The sequence below is a fragment of the Podarcis liolepis genome (assembly GCF_965112155.1).
Source record: "Podarcis liolepis genome assembly, chromosome: 8".
Taxonomy (NCBI): Eukaryota; Metazoa; Chordata; class Lepidosauria; order Squamata; family Lacertidae; genus Podarcis; species Podarcis liolepis.
This window is the reverse complement of record NC_139560.1, coordinates 17,776,160-17,794,984: the sequence shown is the minus strand read 5'-3', so window position 1 is coordinate 17,794,984 and position 18,825 is coordinate 17,776,160. Positions and strand designations below refer to the sequence as shown.

General features: G+C 41.4%; 1 protein-coding gene across 13 annotated transcripts in view; it reads right to left on the bottom strand.

The window, feature by feature from the left end:
• TRPS1 (transcriptional repressor GATA binding 1) overlaps positions 1–18,825 on the bottom strand; it is a 231,496-nt gene that overhangs the window by 137,981 nt on the left and 74,690 nt on the right. For 8 of the 13 annotated variants that reach the window (XM_083516528.1, XM_083516533.1, XM_083516522.1 and 5 more), the window contains one exon: positions 7,508–8,637. In XM_083516528.1, the coding sequence (XP_083372654.1) occupies positions 7,508–8,637 (1,130 nt within the window). The remainder of the gene's footprint in view (positions 1–7,507; positions 8,638–18,825) is intronic. The other 5 variants (XM_083516523.1, XM_083516534.1, XM_083516526.1 and 2 more) reach the window with 1 other exon arrangement.

Sequence of the window (18,825 nt, the reverse complement as noted above, 5' to 3'; positions counted from 1 at the left end):
TGTTTCAAAATATAGTCCAGCCCTCCACAAGGACTGAGGGACAGTGGACCGGCCCCCTGCTGAAAAGGTTTGCTGACCCCTGAGTCTCTAATTTATAAACCTAGCATCCCAATGTCCCCTGCAACTCGTTTCCCACTCACTCCCAGCGATACAGACACTCCTATCTCCATGCTCTATGTACAGTTTTAGACTGGTACTAAATTAATTGCTACGGGTGTGCTCTACCTCCACTGTCACAGAGAACATGTGCACCATATTCTACCTTCACTGTCTGAGACAGTATGATTCTAAATACCATTTCCTGGGAATCACAAATGGTGAAAATGCTGCTGCTCTCAGGCTTCCTATGGGCATTTGGTTAGCCAGTGTGAGAGCAGTGCAGGACTAGATGAGTCTCTGGATTGATCCAGCAGACATTTCTTAGGTTCTTAAGTTACCTGTTCTGCCCCTGACACCTGTTACGGGCTTTTGTTGTTATTTGCTGGTTTAATTAAATGTGTTTGAAGTCTTCTCGGAGCAGCTATAAAAAAGGTGTTCACATCAGCAATGGAAATAGTGAGCTTTGGAAACCAAAAATAGTTCTGTTTTTTAACAAATGGCTGTTAGAACTCATGAGAATTGTGCAAAATTATGGAAACTCCCTTGTTTTATTACCATATGTGTGCATAGGCAAAAACTGGATGCATATCATGAAAACTGGAAACCAATGTTTATTTTTGTTGGATTTTCTTTCCACAGGAATACAGTCAAACCTCGGTTCCCGAATGCCTCCGTTATCGTACCAAACGCCAAAAACCCAGACAAAAATGCTCTCGTTTTTTAACGTTTTTCGGAACCCGAACGTCTGACGCGGCTTCCGCTTGAGTGCAAAAAGCCACACCTCGGTTTATCAAACATTTCGGAAGTCAAACGGTCTTCCAGAACAGATTACGTTCGGCAACCAAAGTTTGACTGTAATACTTCAAAATAATTGTCTTTATTGTGATTCAATTTATTTTGCAACTACAAGGTTTGGATTTAATGATAAAATGGCAAACAGATTGTGAACCTGTGATATACACGTAATATGCTGCATGGAGTTTAACTTAAATTGTCCAATTGTATTTGATAACTTTGCTTCCTTCAACAATATATAGTTCATTAAAAACAAATCAGAGCACAGGGAGCCATTGGAACTAAAACTGATTAATTCAAATGCAATTGCTTTTTGCAAGAAACAAATAATGTTTTTTCTTTTATGGAAATTATCAAGGTTTTTATTTAAGAGACTTGTCTTTTTAAAAGCAAGAGACCAGATTATGTGGTAGAGTATTACACGGTGCTGTGAAATGTGGGGCAGGGGAGGGGGTTGAGAGAAACTTGGATCAATCATAAAACTTCAACTAGCAAAGCAGGGGAATTACCTAATATGCAATCTCCAGTACAGGCAATATAAGTGTCTTATATACCTTAGAATAACACACATGCCTATTTTCATTCAAGCAGACCATGCAAAGTACTGTATTACTGAACTATGTAAAACATATGTTCCCACATTGGAACAATATGTTGCCAATTTCCTGTGTATGCCATAGTAACAGAACACGTTTTATGAGCTAACATGATACTGTTTTATTAGCATTACAGTAGCACACAGACTTCCCAGTCAGGATCAGGACCCCGGAGTGAGAGGATTTGTAATAAAATGAATTTACTTTTTTTTTCTTTCCAAAAAAGGCTTTGTCCTGTACCAAAACATCCACAAGTCTGCAACCAAATCCTTATTCCAAAAATGCACATGCAGAAACACATCTTATGTATTGGAGTTCAACAATACTAAGGGATGTGTACGCCTTAGAACAATGTTCCTATGCAAGGATCATATCTGGATAAGGAAATATTGTCACTAAACAAGCACATAAATTCACAATGCATACAATTTTGCCACAAATACAGCGCAGTTTCAACAGCTTTCCCAAACTGCGTACTTAAAATGGCAAAATACATATGAATGTGTGTACATATGTGCTTTCTCCCATACATAATTTTTTGTGGGGGGAAATGCCACATATAAAGCAAACCCGGCCAAATTAAGTGGACTGGGAGAGTAGAGTAAATGAGCCCTGGACTTTGTTATACAGGACCAAACACTTGTAAGAAATGTGTTATTGCCATAGCAACACTAGTTGCTGGAAAAATGAATGGGGAAATCTAGTCCAACTAAAGCCAGTGGCTAGGCTCCTACTGTCTTCATTAAGAACTGCATTTGGCTCACAAGCACACCCATCCTTTTAACAAGAGCTGATCCTTTTCCTCCTGTATATTATAATATACTAGGGAGTTTTTAGATAGTGCAAACTGAAAGTAGATGATAGGTAGCCGTGTTGGTCTGCCATAGTCAAAATAAAAAAATTCCTTCCAGTAGCACCTTAAAGACCAACTAAGTTAGTTCTTGGTAATGAGCTTTTGTGTGCATGCACACTTCTTCAGATACCTGATCTCATTTGCTGAGATCAGATACCTGAAGAAGTGTGCATGCACACGAAAGCTCAAACTAACTTAGTTGGTCTTTAAGGTGCTACTGGAAGGATTTTTTTTATTTTGAAAGTAGATGAGGCATGCCAAGATGCAGTTCACATCCTAGAAAGGAAGCTCAGATAGTGTCATAGTTCCTGGGTTTTAAGTGCACAGAAAAGGCAGGAAACCTACTAAAAGGCAGGTCTGGAAGTAAGGAAATAGGCAGACAGGCAATAAGGAAGAATCTGGAAAAAATGCGCTGAAAGCTTTCCATAGCAATAATTTGCTCAGCAACCTCTGCAACTTAGTAGCAGGCAAAGACATTGGATTGGCTCTCTGGGATCACAAGATTTCAATATTTAGAATGTTGTAATCAAGGACCAAAATAGCTAATGTAGTAGAGTCTAGGTGTTTGGGACTACAACTCCCATTATCCTTAAAAAATGGCTATCTGGGGCTGTAGTCTACATCTAAAGTGCTACATCAAATCCATGTTTGACTACCCCACATTGGCTACCCTTGGTTTAGAAAAGCTGTATAGTGGTTTGAACTATAGGGTTTGCCCCCCCCCCCCCAAAAAAAAGCTCAATTGTCCTAAACTGCCAGAGGTTTGCTATTGTAAAGAGGGTGCCTAATGATACGGGATGTAGGAAGTTGGTGCTGTGTCTGTTGTGATCCTAGTTTGTGTCTTGCTTCATCCAACCAAAAAAGTGTGCATCAAATTACCGTACCCCTTTCTCTAGCCCAGATTATGACATTTATGGGGGGAAAGGTGGATATTCATACGCCAATTAGACAGTGCAAATTGTTCTGGTGTAAGGTTTTGTCTACATATTAAAGTAGTATGAATTATAATAATTCCAAACAAATGAATTGTGTGAGAGGGTAGCATTATCCATTTGCTGAGATCTGCAACATTACAGTTCCTAGGATTTTGTGAAGAGCACAATGACGATTAAGCATTTTTCAAATCAGTTAAGATTTGCAATATGGATTATACAAGATTTCAAAGGTTTCATTTAATGTATGAAAGTGTTAGAAAAACTGGAAGGTGACCTAAATATTTTGATTTAAATCAAACACCTAAATTGAAAATACTAGAACCCGCAATAATTTGTTACAGCTAAGAGTACATTGACATCAGTCTTTGGTTCAACATTAACACCCCAAATTTAATGGAAATTAGGGCAAAAAATGCTATTCACAGAATCAGCAATACACACCCAATAGGCATTTCTTTCCTGTTGAAAATAGCCATGGAACCTACATCAGGACCAAAGTGGGTGTCCAAGGGCTAAAGCCCCCTAACCTCCACATTAGGATGCCAACTCAGATCACGCCCACAAAAACCTGGAATTTGTTTTTATAATTCATAAAATTATTAATTTAACAAATGGTGTCATATACCTAGGCTGATTGAGTGGGGAGAGAGAAAAGAGATTTGGTAAAATGCAAAAGTTTGATGAATTTAATTGAAGAAATGTGGAAGAAAGAAACAAAGCAGGGTGTTTTTTTACACACACACCACTAAATTGATAAAGGCAGCAGGGCATTTATGTAAATTTTACTTTCCTTTTTTAAGTTTTCTAAATATTAAAGATGAAAGCATAAATAGGATTTAAACCAGATTTTAATCAGAACCACATCTGGGATTTTTGTAAACAACCTACATAAAGTTAAGCAATACAGGAGAACAACTTTCTCGATATGCTATTTAGTATTGATAAAATTGTGTGTGCCTTCATTGCTTTCTTTCTGTCATGACTGAACTTACTCAAAATATGACTTGCACCAAGATACTGTTACATGATGCAAGTCCCAGGTTCAGTCATCAAACTCCTGATTTTCCTTGTGACGTTTAGGTGATTAGAGCATTTTGTTGACTCAGGTACTCCATCCCCTTCCCTACCACTCTCCTGCGCAAATTCCCTGCCTCCATAAGCTTGCTTTAACCACATGCAGCTTTTTATGTTTGCGTTGCTGAAAACCATGGTTAACATGAATAAAATTCCCTGGTAATCAGGTTTTGTAATTCCTTGTTTTAAACACTGATTCCAGGCCCGGTTACTGTTCCCATTAAACATGGTTAGCAACAATGCAGATGGAACCCACTTCTTCTTCTTCTTCTTCCTATTATTATTATTATGAAGTGGCAAAACTAGGCAGGTTGCTTGAGAGGTAGTAGTTGGGAAGAGAAAGAAGGTTGTTGCCAAGTTGTAGTAAGAACAAGTGCTACTTCTGAAAAGGTCCATATAGAATTGCCTACTCAGGGCAGTAGTTTCATTTTCTAACTGTTCTTGCTTTGTGCTGCTATAGTTTGGCAAACTATTTTGAGTAAGGCATCAAAACTATCCAGGATTAAGTGAGAATTCTGGGTTCAGATGTTATGGCAAATGTTTATTAAAACACACCAAGATTCGTAAGCCAACAATAAACCATGGCTTGTTGTAATAAACTAAACCATGGTTGGTTGCTCAGAGTGGGCTTGGACATGCAGGCAAGCCACAAGAAGGCTAAACAATGGCTTAGCATTCCATATGAATGCAGCCTGCACCTTGATGATTTATACTAAAGGAACCATTTTCAGGAGGCTCACTTGGACAAATGTCTAACAATCCCAGATGCCCTGGGCTGTATTCAGTGCTGCAGATTGTGCTCATTCAGTGCTCATGCAACAGATTTCTGTGTGTGCAACGAAGCTTCCCTTCCTCTCCCGTCCCTACCAACCCTCTCATAAACCCTCAAAATCAGATTGGAAGAGGGGGTGTGGCTGGAGCAGATAGGAGGGGATTTAAGGAAAGAGAGGAAATGGAAATCTTGTTTCACAAGCAGGACTCTGTCCACACAGTGTTGGTATAACCTGGTGTCACAGACATACGATTCAAATTAACGATTAAAAATGAAATTGTGAACTGATTATAATACATTTAACCCAGTTTAACATTTTTAAAGCTTTATCTTAAAACCAAAGTTTGAAAGCTGACAAGCTTGTATATAGAGAAATATAGTATTTTTGCAGAATCTGGTATAAACTTTTTTTTGAAAATTAATAAATATACTAAAAAGGAATAGAAAGAACAATGAAAACTTTGATCATATATATTTTACAGAGCAACCATCTAAAAAAGGAGATCATATGGGTTTTTTGGGGTAAAGTATACGTAAATATATATACAGAATAAATGCTGGGTTGTTGTGCCAGAAGGTTTGTAGAATTCTAGCCAAGATTTTTTGAAGCTCAAGAGCCTAATTTTAGGTTCCCAAAAGCATATTTAGTCACCTAAATAAGTGGTGTGATTTTTTTCCAACAGTATTATGTACCATTGACGTCAACGGGAACTATATGACACTCGGTTCTTTTGAAAACTAGGCCAATAATCAAAAGGTCTAAATATAAAAATCCACTTTGGGGAATAAAAAACTATTATCTTTTCCTGGGAAGGGACATCTTAATTTAAGCAGACAAAAACATCAGCTAAAGCTTTCTCTGCAGAAGAGTATTCTCAGTCACCTGAAAGATCTTAAGACTTAAGAAAGGCCGTTCAAAGTGTGGTCAAAGTGCTGTGTAGTCAAGTTTTCCAATATGGCCCAGAGCTGCACTAATAAAAATAAATTATAATACCACCTAAGACACAGAAACAACTTTTCATCTTCAAAGCTGTTTACAGTTGTTAACCAATTAATCCGAACAGCACCCCTACGGCCCACTTGCATCGAAAGGGGGAAATACATGCTGGAGCTTGTAACTTGTGTGGGCCACAGCTGTTAGTTACATATGAGTAACAGGGCGCCATTAATTTATGGGCTCCTCAGATCTAGTCAATACAGCTGACAGTTGAGCAATGTCCAGGTACTTTCCTCTTTTATCTCAACTGAATGGTTCTATTATAGTGTAGATCCCTCCTTTTTCATTTCATGAAGCCTATTCAGCGTGTTCTCAAGATGCCCAAGTTTCGTTTTCTGTAGCGCAGGGGTAGACAACGTGCCGCTCTCCAGATGTTGCTGGAGGGCAAATCTCTCAGGCTTACTCACAAAATGGCTTGAGATGATGGCACTTAAGGCAAGGCCTCTGAAGCTTATCCTAAAGCCTGGCCAGATCTATCCTGGATGAAGCAGTGCTTTAGGTAATCAGGATTAGCAGATCTGGGGAATAGAGGGGCTATTCCATTTCTTTCTGAAGTTTTTCTTCTTTCATGAGGCTCTCACGTTTTAGGAAAATGGTTGCTTCCTTCACTTTCATAGACCTATGGGTTAACTAGTGTATTCTACAAGTTGTCCTTTTTTTGATATGAAAATTGTGGTACATCAAAGGCAGTCAATGTAGTGCTCTCTAGGTCATGGGTAGGCAAACTAAGGCCCGGGAGCCGGAGCCAGCCCAATCGCCTTCTAAATCCAGCCTGTGGACCTGTTTTTACATGAGTAGAATGTGTCTTTTTATTTAAAATGCACCTCTGGGTTATTTGTGGGGCATAGGAATTCGTCCATTTTTCTTTTCAAAATATAGTCTGGCCTCCCACAAGGTCTGAGGGACAGTGGACCGGCCCCCTGCTGAAAAAGTTTGCTGGCCCCTGCTCTAGATGCTGTTGGATTACAACTCCCATCATTGCTGACCATTGGCCACCGTGGCTGAAGCTGATGGGAGCTGCAACCCAACAATCACTAGAGGGCACCACAATGGCTACCATTGCCCTTGACCATCATATTTGAGGGCAGTAGCTCTGGAGAACTAACCTACAGTGCAAACACTCCTGGCTTGCAGCTCCTTGGCGTCTTCTGACCCGAAAGGGAGGAGAGAGAAATTACACAAATAGAGGCCTCACATCAGTTGTTACCTTATTTCCACATGGAAGGGCACGAATGCTCGCAATTGTCTGAAGGGAATCAATAGCTGGATAAGCATCTGAACGGCCCTATGTGTAGGTAAGCTCCCATATTTAAACCTTAAGCTTCCACATTTAAACCTTAATGCTAAATAGCACACACAATCACTTTTTTCTTTCTTTTTTTTTACCTGTAGTGTCGAGAAATCTCCTCTTCTACCTGAGTGACAAAGTCACATTTGGTGCACGTGTGGTCTTTGCTTTCTTTGACACTCAGCAGCCCATCCAACCCTTGCGGGGCATTAGCTTCTTGCTTGACTTCAGTCGCCTGGGCTTCATGTGTGGTTTCATAGTGAAGCAGGAGAACGTCTACATCGGGGGTGGAGAAAGAGCACTGGTGACACTGGTGCTTGACTCTGGAGCCTCCTGGCATCCCAGGGGACAAGTGCAAGAGCAAGAGAGCACAGTGGGAACAATTACTTTTCCTGCAAGCAAAAGGATAAGTAATTTCTCCAAGGTGCTTTTCTGGACTACAGAGGCCTCGGGGACAAAACTGACAGTGCTTAATGGTACACTTGTGAATGTTGTGTAGCTGCTGATAATGACGAAGAAGAGGCCCCACCACTATTACATCTGGGCCATGGCTCTTAGAGTATCTAAAATCACAAAACTGACAATTGTAGCTTGTCACCATGTTGTCCTCCACTCCTGAGCTGGAAAAGTCTTTCTTTTTGGCCACGCTAGAGCCCTTCTCAGTCTTTGTTGCTAACTCTCCATCTGAATTTTTGGCTAAGTCATTATGATTAATGACCGACCCCCTTGAGAGCTTGTCATTCCGATCTGGGTGAGGGCCCCCTGCCTGGCTCCCCCCATGGTGCTTGCTGTAATGTTCTAACAGTTTCAGCGAGCTGGATGATTCACAACTAAAGCTGCAGAATTTGCACCAGTAGTAACTGGAGGCATCCGTACCGTTTTGTCTTGAGGATTCGAGAGGTTTGATGGGAACTGAGTAACCAACTGGAGTGTCATCTCCTGCTTTTATGGTGATCTTGTCCTGCCACTTCCCCAAATCTGCAGCCTCACTTGATCGAACAGTAGGACTGGATTTGCTCGAGTTCCTGTCTGAGGCTTTGCTGGATTCAGAGGCAGGAACGGTGGATTTTATCTTGTTTGGGTGGGTCTGCAAGAAGTGTTGCTCCAGCTCTGTCGATGAATTGCCCATGTAGGTGAAATTGCAGAACTTGCAGCGGAAATACTTGGTGTTCCCCTGGCAATCTGGAGTTTTGCGTCCAATGCCAATAAAGGTCCCACCTAAAGTCACCTATGAAAGATGAAAAGGAGAACGTTCATTAACCATTGCGTGTTTTTTGTTTCCTAGGAAGGATACAAACAGAGGGGAAAAACCAAAGTAATAGTTAAGAATATTAATCTGTGCATACTGTGTTACAAATCACTGTGAAACACGCACACACAAAATTCATGTTGTTCTTTCATCCCCAAATTACAGTTACCACTTACTAGGCAAGCCTAGGCAGATGTCTCAGATAACACTTGCATGGAATAACATTTTTATTGAATAAGTTGGTGCTGCCTTAAGTGCATCTATTCAAGCGAGGGGGAAAATAGCAGGGGGCAAAGGAAGGAATAGTTAAGAGTGATGGACTGGAACCTGGAAAACCAGGCTTCAAATACCCACTTGGCCATGAAACGCACTGGGTGGATGCAGTCAGTCTCTGAGCCTGCAGGGTTACTAATGAGGATAAAAAAGAATGAGGGGAGAATCATGTATGCCACCCTGTAGCAATATTAAATCATGCTAGAAGAATATAAGAAACCTAGCAGCATAATATCATAAAAGAGCCTGCTGGTTCAGTGTCCATTTGGGCCAGCATCCTGTTCTTGCAGTAGCCAACTAAATGCCCATGGGAAGACTGAAAACAGGACCTGCAGGACCCCTTGTAAGTCCCATCAACTGGCATTAAGACATACTTCCTGTGACAGCAGAGGCAAAACATAGCCTTATCCCCCCATGAATTTGTCTATTACTCATTCAGAGCCATCCAAGTTGGCGGCCATCACTGCTTCTTGCAGGAATGAATTCCAGAGCTTATCTACGCAGTGCAAGGTGACCAGGAAACAAAGCATGAGAAGTAGATGTGTGAAGAGCCGTCACTCCTAGTGTCTCGTGGACTGGATTTACCAGGAAGCACCGAGAAGCAGAGCATGGATGAAAGCACAGGAGATTGAAGGCAGTCAGCAAGGCGCATTGTCAAGATGGTTACATGAGGAGTAGCCAGCTGCACTAGGAGCTTTATTAACCCCCAAAGCAATGGAAATAAAGTATTTCGCCAAAACACCAACCCGTTATCTCAACACTAGCCTTTAGTTTCCTTTTGTACCTCTCCATGAAGTATGGCCAGCATCAAACTGCACTCTTGTCAGCTAGGTTCGGTCCTTTTGCTAGACTATACTGTGCTGAAGCGTAGGCCTGAAAAGGGCTGTTTTGAAAGGGCATAAAAAAGTATGTTTTGCTCATTGGCTGCTGAATTGATGTCTACATTTACCCTTTGATATACACATGTCACAAAGGTGAGGTGAATCATAGAATCATAGAGTTGGAATAGACCACAAGGGCCATCCGAGTCCAATCCCCTGCCAAGCAGGAAACACCATCAGAGCACTCCTGACATATGGTTGTCAAGCCTCTGCTTAAAGACCTCCAAAGAAGGAGACTCTACCACACTCCTTGGCAGCAAATTCCACTGCCGAACAGCTCTTACTGTCAGGAAGTTCTTCCCAATGTTTAGGTGGAATCTTCTTTCTTGTAGTTTAGATCCATTGCTCCGTGTCCGCTTCTCTGGAGCAGCAGAAAACAACCTTTCTCCCTCCTCTATATGACATCCTTTTATATATTTGAACATGGCTATCATATCACCGCTTAACCTCCTCTTCTCCAGGCTAAACATGCCCAGCTCCCTTAGCCGTTCCTCATAAGGCATCGTTTCCAGACCTTTGACCATTTTGGTTGCCCTCCTCTGGACACGTTCCAGTTTGTCAGTGTCCTTCTTGAACTGTGGTGCCCAGAACTGGACACAGTACTCCAGGTAAGGTCTGACCAGAGCAGAATACAGTGGCACTATTTCTTCCCTTGATCTAGATGCTATACTCCTATTGATGCAGCCCAGAATTGCATTGGCTTTTTTAGCTGCCGCGTCACACTGTTGGCTCATGTCAAGTTTGTGGTCAACCAAGACTCCTAGATCCTTTTCACATGTACTGCTCTCAAGCCAGGTGTCACCCATCTTGTATTTGTGCCTCTCATTTTTTTTTGCCCAAGTGCAATACTTTACATTTCTCCCTGTTAAAGTTCATCTTGTTTGTTTTGGCCCAGTTCTCTAATCTGTCAAGGTCGTTTTGAAGTGTGATCCTGTCCTCAAGTCAAATCCCTAGTAAGAGAGACTCTGGCAGAAGCTATCTCCAGCTCACTGCAAGTTAAGGGAAAGAAGCTAAAACTAATTTTAGTCTACAGAGAATGCTACACAAGGTGTGTTCAAGGACTAGGTTTTCTTAATGTAGAGTTCCATCAAGAAAGTCACAATACAGCAAAAGCACAGAAGGAAAGGAAAATAACTTTTCCGATGTCCAGAAATCATGACATCTCTAAGAACGCATTGCTTCATAGTTAAGCCTCAAGTGTTCTTATGATCTGATGATCATGTATCATGGAAGGAAAAGAACACGGCTTCTTCAGGATTCTGTTAATAAACTCTTAAGAGTTTTGTACCAAATTGCCCAGCCCTTCCCATGAGTGTGCCCCAGCTGCCTTGTGACACTGGAACAGCCCTTGCTGCTCCTTGACATCTAAACTGCAACCCTCCAATGTCTATTAATCAGAAAATCCTATTCTCATCAATGGGAAAATACTCACAGTAGGATTATAGCCTGTTTAGAAAGCCAAAGGGGAGGAAGAAAGTGTGAATGGAAAGTGAGAAGGAGAAGCTGGCTTCATAACTACAATGTCATCATTGCTTTACTTCTTGTGCTGAGACTGTGAAAATGTGCATGCTATCCATATTTCAGAAATTAATCCTTCAGAAACACTCTATACACACTGGAATCCACCCACCAGCCTACTCCAGTTTTCTCCTTAATAACTACACTCATAACGGGAGGCTGGGATTCAGCAATGTACCTCTTTGGATTTTGATCCAAAGACTATAAATTTTCAGCAAACACTCTGTAATGGAAGAACAGATTTTAATTTCCCCAACTGCAAAGTAAATTACTACTTTTCTGGGTGATTCTCTCATACTACATTAGGCAAATAAAGATATGCTCCCCCCACCCCTTTGACAGCTGTGCCACAAAGGAGCCACGTGATCCCTGTTCATTACAGAACTGCACCATACGGAAAGATTCAGATGCATGAAGAGCATGCAATGTAAACATTTTAAAATGCATATAATATAAACGCCTTTTAGCTATTTAGCTGGAGAAAAGACGGCACTTCTTCTCCTTATGCTGCAGAGCTAAGCAGAGCTCGTGTGGTGAGTCAATAAACTGCTAAATGGCATTGCAAAAAAATGAGTTGATTTTGGCCCTCTCTATTTAAGTAAACACGATTTCAAAAAGACTGGTTAAGACTCCTTTTTTCCATTGTGAAGTTAATAAAGGCATCCTAAATAATGGCTAGAAGCAATCACTGGGAATGGAATAAACCAGGTGCCAGGGAGCCTGGACTCTTAAAAATAGGAAGCTGGCGCCAAGGGATTTAAATAATTCCGGGTGACTAAATATTTGGTGGCTGGCTCCTTGAAATTTATATTATTTACTCACCCTTTGCTACTGCTCAGTCCAAAGTCAGGTGCCACTAGGAAACCTGGAAACACTAATAGGATGTGAGAGCAGTAAGTAGTTTATGCCGAGACACTGGTGCCATACCAAAATCCTTCAGGTCCTAGATAACAGAGAGTCTATACCATGCCAGTGAACACCACGAAATCTTCAGATCTGCATTATGCACTTAGTCTTAGCAACCTGTTACTGAGGGAGGTTGCATTAGGCTAGTCCTCTTTGGTGAATGCTTTCCCACCAACCACCCAGTCAACAGATTTGCCTGGCTATATTTGGAGAAGTTAAAAGTGAGGTTTTCCAAGAGCCAGCAAAAACTTTGAGCTGGCACTGATGTTAGTCCTACTGAAATTGCCTTTGACAAAATAAGATGATCTAATTTGTCCCCTGTACCAAAGGATTCAGGTGAACAATAATGTAGCCACTATCTCAATGTACACTTTTCATAACCCTGTGAGATGGCCGCACAGTGAGGGTGACTTTTCCTTTATTATGTGCCATTTACTTATTAACATTCACATACCACTCTATAAACCAGACATCTCAGCTCAAGTTTCCAACCAAAATGCTCCCTTTTCGAAATTTAGAGGAAAGAGCATTTTCACTGATTTCTAAGTTAGTACAAATGTGTGTTGTGCTGCTCTACATTTAGATAAGTGCTGCCTTTTCCTGCAAACACTACCCTGAGAAACGTTTGATTTGCCTAAAGACACATTTACAAGAGAAAAAGAAACAGATCAGAAATGCTGTGGCTCTGCCATTCAAGAAACCCTGGAAATTAGCTTTGAAGGCTTCTAGAACACTGCTTTAAAATACAGTGGTACCTCGGGTGAAGAACTTAATTCGTTCTTAACCTGAAACTGTTCTTAACCTGAGGTACCACTTTAGCTAATGGGGCCTCCCACTGCCGCCACGCGATTTCTGTTCTCATCCTGAAGAAAAGTTCTTAACCCAAGGTACTATTTCTGGGTTAACGGAGTCTGTAACCTGAAGTGTCTGTAACCCAAGGTACCACTGTACTGGAACTCTCAGGATTCTTGGAGAGGAGGGGCTGAGAACAGCAAATCCTGGTAGCTAAACTACCTTAAAACTAGCTTAAAGTTAGTAGTGCAAATCTTCCATAACTGACAGTAGCAGCTGCTGGCATTCTAGGCTAGTGATCGGGAAACAAAGCAAGTACAGTACTGAGTCACCAGCCAAGCAGGTATGAATCGTCTATGAGCTGCATAGTTCTACTTCAATAACTATTTTCTCAAAATGAAGTGCTAGGCCAGTGTCTTAGGATTTATAGTCAAGTGGAACCCTTTTAGTCCCCTTGTGTCACCTGCTATCTACCAAAGCAGCGGCTACTGCATACTTCTTTAGCCAGCAGAACTGGTGATGCCTCACTGCAACAGAGATGAAAGCAGAAAAGACCCAATTAGATGGGCGGCATATAAATAATAAAATTATTATTATTATTATTATTATTATTATTATTATTATTATTATTACTACTACTACTACTACTACTACTACTACTACTATGACAACAACATTATTGTCAGGATTAGAAAAAACTTGTTTACAGTATGTCCTGTTCTTGACTGTTCCAACAAAATTAACTGAAAACCTAGATGAATTCTGGGGTGCACTGGACTATGAGCAATTAGTATTACATTTCATCTTTTCCATTTAAAAAGAATGTACCCATTCATGGAAGGTAGTAATCGTTATGCAAAAAAGCAGTTTTTCATGCAGTATAAACTATACTTAAAAAACAATCAAGTTAAAAAGAGAGAGAAAGAAACCAGCTTCAATGCAAAATGATTAGCAGAAGCACAAAAGTAGCATGAATACCAAGATCCACTTGGGTTTATTCTGGTCAAATGCACATTTTCAACATTATCTGGATCCATATGGCACAGATCAGTAAAAGGACAGTGTTCGAATATATAGAAAACCTAGAGAGACAGACATATATGACTCTATAAATTACTTGACTCCCTTGTTAGTCCCAAGGACAAATCACTCACCAAATACCATCATATTCCCCAGTATACTCTCCTTACCACCCATTTACTGGCTAAATAAAAAGGCAAAGATACCCCTGACAGTTAGGTCCAGTCGCGGACGACTCTGCGGTTGAGCACTCATCTCGCTCTTTAGACTGAGGAATCCGCCGTTTGTCAGCAGACAGCTTCCTGATCATGTGGCCAGCATGACTAAGCTGCTTCTGGCGAACCAGAGCAGCGCACAGAAACACTGTTTACCTTCCCACGGGAGCAGTGCCTATTTATCTACTTGCACTTTGACGTGCTTTTGAACTGCTAGGTGGGCAGGAGCAGGGACCAAGCAACGGGAGCTCACCCCGTCACGGGGATTCGAACTGCCGACCTTCCGATTGGGAAGCCCTAGGTTCTGTGGTTTAGACCACAGCACCAGCCCTAATTCCTGGAGATCTAAAGTGACTAGCCAATTCATACCCTGCCATACATCTCTTGTATCTTACCACACTATCTAAAAATCACTTACTCCAATTTTTAGACCACTCTTAACTACCACAGAATGTACACAGTTAATTTTTTAAAAGAAACCTACAGTATTCTGTAAGTGGCAGAAACAGAAGTGTAGGAGGGGAAGGCCCATGGGTCTATCTATGGCACAGAACAGATTCAAACCTTACACTTTTGCATGCTCTCTGCCTTAGAAGTCTGAAGGCTAAATTGCACCAATACCAAGTGGGAGTGTGCATATGCAATTTAATGAATAATGCACAGCCTCTCATTCTTTGAACTTGCCATGTGGCATCCTTTAAAAAAGAATTGGCATCCTTGACCTGTAGGAGCTCAGCATAAGAAGCAATAAACCTCACCCAAGTCTCCCTTTCACTGCCATGAAGACACAGCCAAAGGTGGAGATGCAGTCACTTTAGGGAACGGTTATATGCAGACATGGCTACAGAATGGGTTTGTTTTCAGCATGGCTCAAACATCTTAGGGTCCCATTCAAACTTTCTTTATAGCTTTGCAATAGGAACCACTGGAAACCCACATACTTAGGAGCTTCTATATGCTATGGATGTACCATGCAGACACATTGCCAGCAGTCTCTATGTGAAAGCTGTAACTTCTGATTCAGTCCAAATTCTAGGAGGGAACATTCAGTTGGCTACTGGATGGGCAATCTGACCATATTATGCCTGTGCTTTATTAGCTGCAATGGCTCCCAAATTTCCAGGCCCAATTTAAAGTGGTAGATTTAATCTTTAGGACACTAAATGGCACGGAACCCAGAAGACTGTCTTCACACTTATGCATCTATTCAAACCTTAAGATTATTTTAGGGGGCCCTGGGTGCCTCTACCAAACAACTGAGGAAGTTAATTGCCAGAAAGAGTCTTATTCTGAGCCTACTCGATCTTCTTCCATATTTAAATCTCCCCATTTATGCCCAGAGAACTCTATTATGGATTAAGAGGCATAGAAATGTCATAAAATAAATAAATAAATACGTTCATATAAGAAACCTGAAGGTCTCCAAGCACTGATTGTCACATTGCTAAGATCAGTTTGACTTTTTATGGGCAACAGCCTTCCTCCAGGACAGGTGGGCAGAGCTCAAGAAGTAAAAGACCTTCCTCCCTAGATGAATTTCTCTCTCTTGTAGGGAAGGTCTTTTAGAGTATAGACCTGTAGGGCATGTGAATGTCGGAAATCTTCAGGGGTGTGAAGATACTGTTTAATGCACACGCAGAGAGAATAATTGGAGTGGTTCCTAGGACTGCAATGAATGCCTGGCTTTCTGGAAGAAAACAGGTTATGAATCACTCTGAGTTGGACAAACTGATGGAGATTTCCATTTTTAAAAATTCTTTCCATCAGCTAAAAATTAATCCAACTAAATGAAGTTGCAAAATCAAATGGCAGCAAACCTTCCAATTACTTAGGTCACAATTTTCAACCTTTAATCAGGAAGTGAAAGGCTTGAGATCCTTTACCAATCCCCTGAGTCACCCAGTCTCCCGCCTGCCTATTACATTTAATCTTCTAATCCTGAAAGTCCCCCCGCCGCACACAACACTCTTGCTTATCCGCTCACTTTGTGCAATACAGCATTCAGAATGGCATTAACTATCCCACAATTAACAAAGTTCACCATGTTATGCAGGTCAGAACAGATGCTAAGATTTATAGCAAGATTTGTAGCACCACCCTGTAGCACCGCCTTCAGCTTTGATAACAGAGAGTGCTTTTGTGTTATAGATGTCTTCTGAGAATGGAACAGAGTTCACATACACAGCAATAGGTTCTCCCAATTTCACTTCCATCTGAAGTCTCCTGTGTCCCTCTAAACATGTTCCTGGGTCTTCGGATATGGGGCAGTGGGCTGCAGATAAAAGAGAACTGGTGGCCACACTGTTCTTAGGATTTCAAGCCACAGTCTGAATATAATATCGATATGATGAAGGTCTCTGAAGGTCTCTGAAATATTTTACTTCTTACAGAAGATTGGGAAGACCTTCACCGTATCTTATGAGAATTATTGTGGAGTATAACTTCTTCAAACACATCAGGATTTCCTAATTTGAGACGTTCCTGGCTTTGCAGTTCCTGCACAATGGGAGAATCAGACCAAACTGGCTCACAGCAATCTACATGACTGATAGAGACCAGCACAGTCAACCTGTGGACAATCATTTCAAATGCCTCCAGTGATCATGGCTTCAAACTAACAGCATTGAAAGTACTGAAAAAGACTCTGAACATGTATTATAAGTAAAAACATGAATTAGGATAATAGTCAGCACAACGCTCAAGTTCACTTAACCTTGCCATGAGAACATGAAGAGTCCTGTTGGATCGGAGCAAGGGTCCATTTAGTAAAGCATCATGATGATTACAGTAGTCAAGCCAGTTGCCTCTGGAGAATGCCCAAGTAGGCAATAAAGCAATACCTGCCCCAATTTCTTCTCCTTGCAACTTGTTTTCAGTTGCACATTATTGAAAGTTCCAGTTAGCTGTTGTGGATAACAGTAGTTGATGGGCCTAGCCTTCATTAATTTGTCCAATCCCCTTTTAATGACAGCCAAACCAGCGGCATGTTCTGGCAGTGCATGTTATGGTAGCAAATTTCATCAACTGGCGTTGGGTATCTGGGGTCCTCCAGATGTTGTTGGACTATAGCTTCCATTATCCCTGACCACTAGTCTTGCTGGCTGGAACTGATAAAGAGTTGGGAGTCCAATAACCCCTGGAAGGCATCGCATTTGGTATTCCTGCTTTAGCCTTTAATGAAAGGCAGGTGCCTGAATTCTTTGATCATTCTGGTTACCCTTTGAGGCACTTTTTCCAATTCTACTGTCTACCTTTTTAAAACAAGGTGACAGAACTGTACAAAGGACTCTGAATGCAGCCACACCATTATCAAGTCTTCAGTGACTATATGGAGATCAATTCTCTCTCTGCCTCTCTCTTTTGTGAAAGTTTATTTACGAATACTTCTAGATTAGGTAAAGGGACCCCTGACCATTAGGTCCAGTCGTGGCCTACTCTGGGGTTGTGGCGCTCATCTCGCTTTATTGGCCGAGGGAGCTGGCGTACAGCTTCCGGGTCGTGTGACCAGCATGACTAAGCCACTTCTGGCGAACCAGAGCAGTGCATGGAAACGCCATTTACCTTCCCGCCGGAGCGGTACCTATTTATCTACTTTGACATGCTTTCGAACTGCTAGGTTGGCAGGAGCTGGGACCGAGCAACAGGAGCTCACCCCGTTGCGGGGATTCGAACCGCCGACCTTCTGATCAGCAAGTCCTAGGTTCTGTGGTTTAACCCACAGCGCCACCCGCATCCCCTCTAGATTACAGCAGTGCTTTGAATATGGAATCAAAATAGAATCTATTTCAGATTAGCTACCCCAGAATAATGGGGTGATGTTAATAAAGATAAATCAGAGTGAATGTACAAGATGTTACCATCCACTGAAACATTACAGAGGAAGGGGAAAGTAGTGAAACTCTTACTCTGCTCTCAGCCCCTCCAATTAGGTTCATGCATATTAAACCCTCCAATTAGGTTCATGCTTATTCCACCCTGATGTAAACATCTTTCCAGGGTTGGTCTGTTAAAACTTTCAAACAAAGACCCCAATGCTACAATTATTTCATGTGAACGAATTCCTGCATCCACGCCAAGTGCCATATACCCTGCAGGTCCACCGCTATGAAAACTCAAAGCAGGATGGTGGCCAAAAGGAATTTGTTCCATTCTAAACAATGTTAAGTATTTTTACTCAATGTTAATCTTTGAAATGAAAAGGGAGAGAAGAAGAAGAGGAGAGGGGGGGGGGAAGGATCGATCTTGGCTGTTCCTTGGAAACTGGATCTGTATAAATCAGTACCCAGAGGCTGCCAAGCTTCTTACGACTGATGCTGCAGACCATGACAGAGAAACAAATCAAGAGGCTAATGAGTTTCAGAAATAAGTTTGCATCCAGCTTGCAAATTAGATTCATATTTCGACAAATGTGACAACGTATTTTGGTTCCTATGGAAGTGAGTCAAGGAAATACAGCACCCGAATGCAGATAATGGCTGGGAGGCTATATACCTGAAATCAGTATGTAAATCCTTAATTAGCTGATAAATTAATAGGCAAGTCCTAATTAAGAGATCAAAACA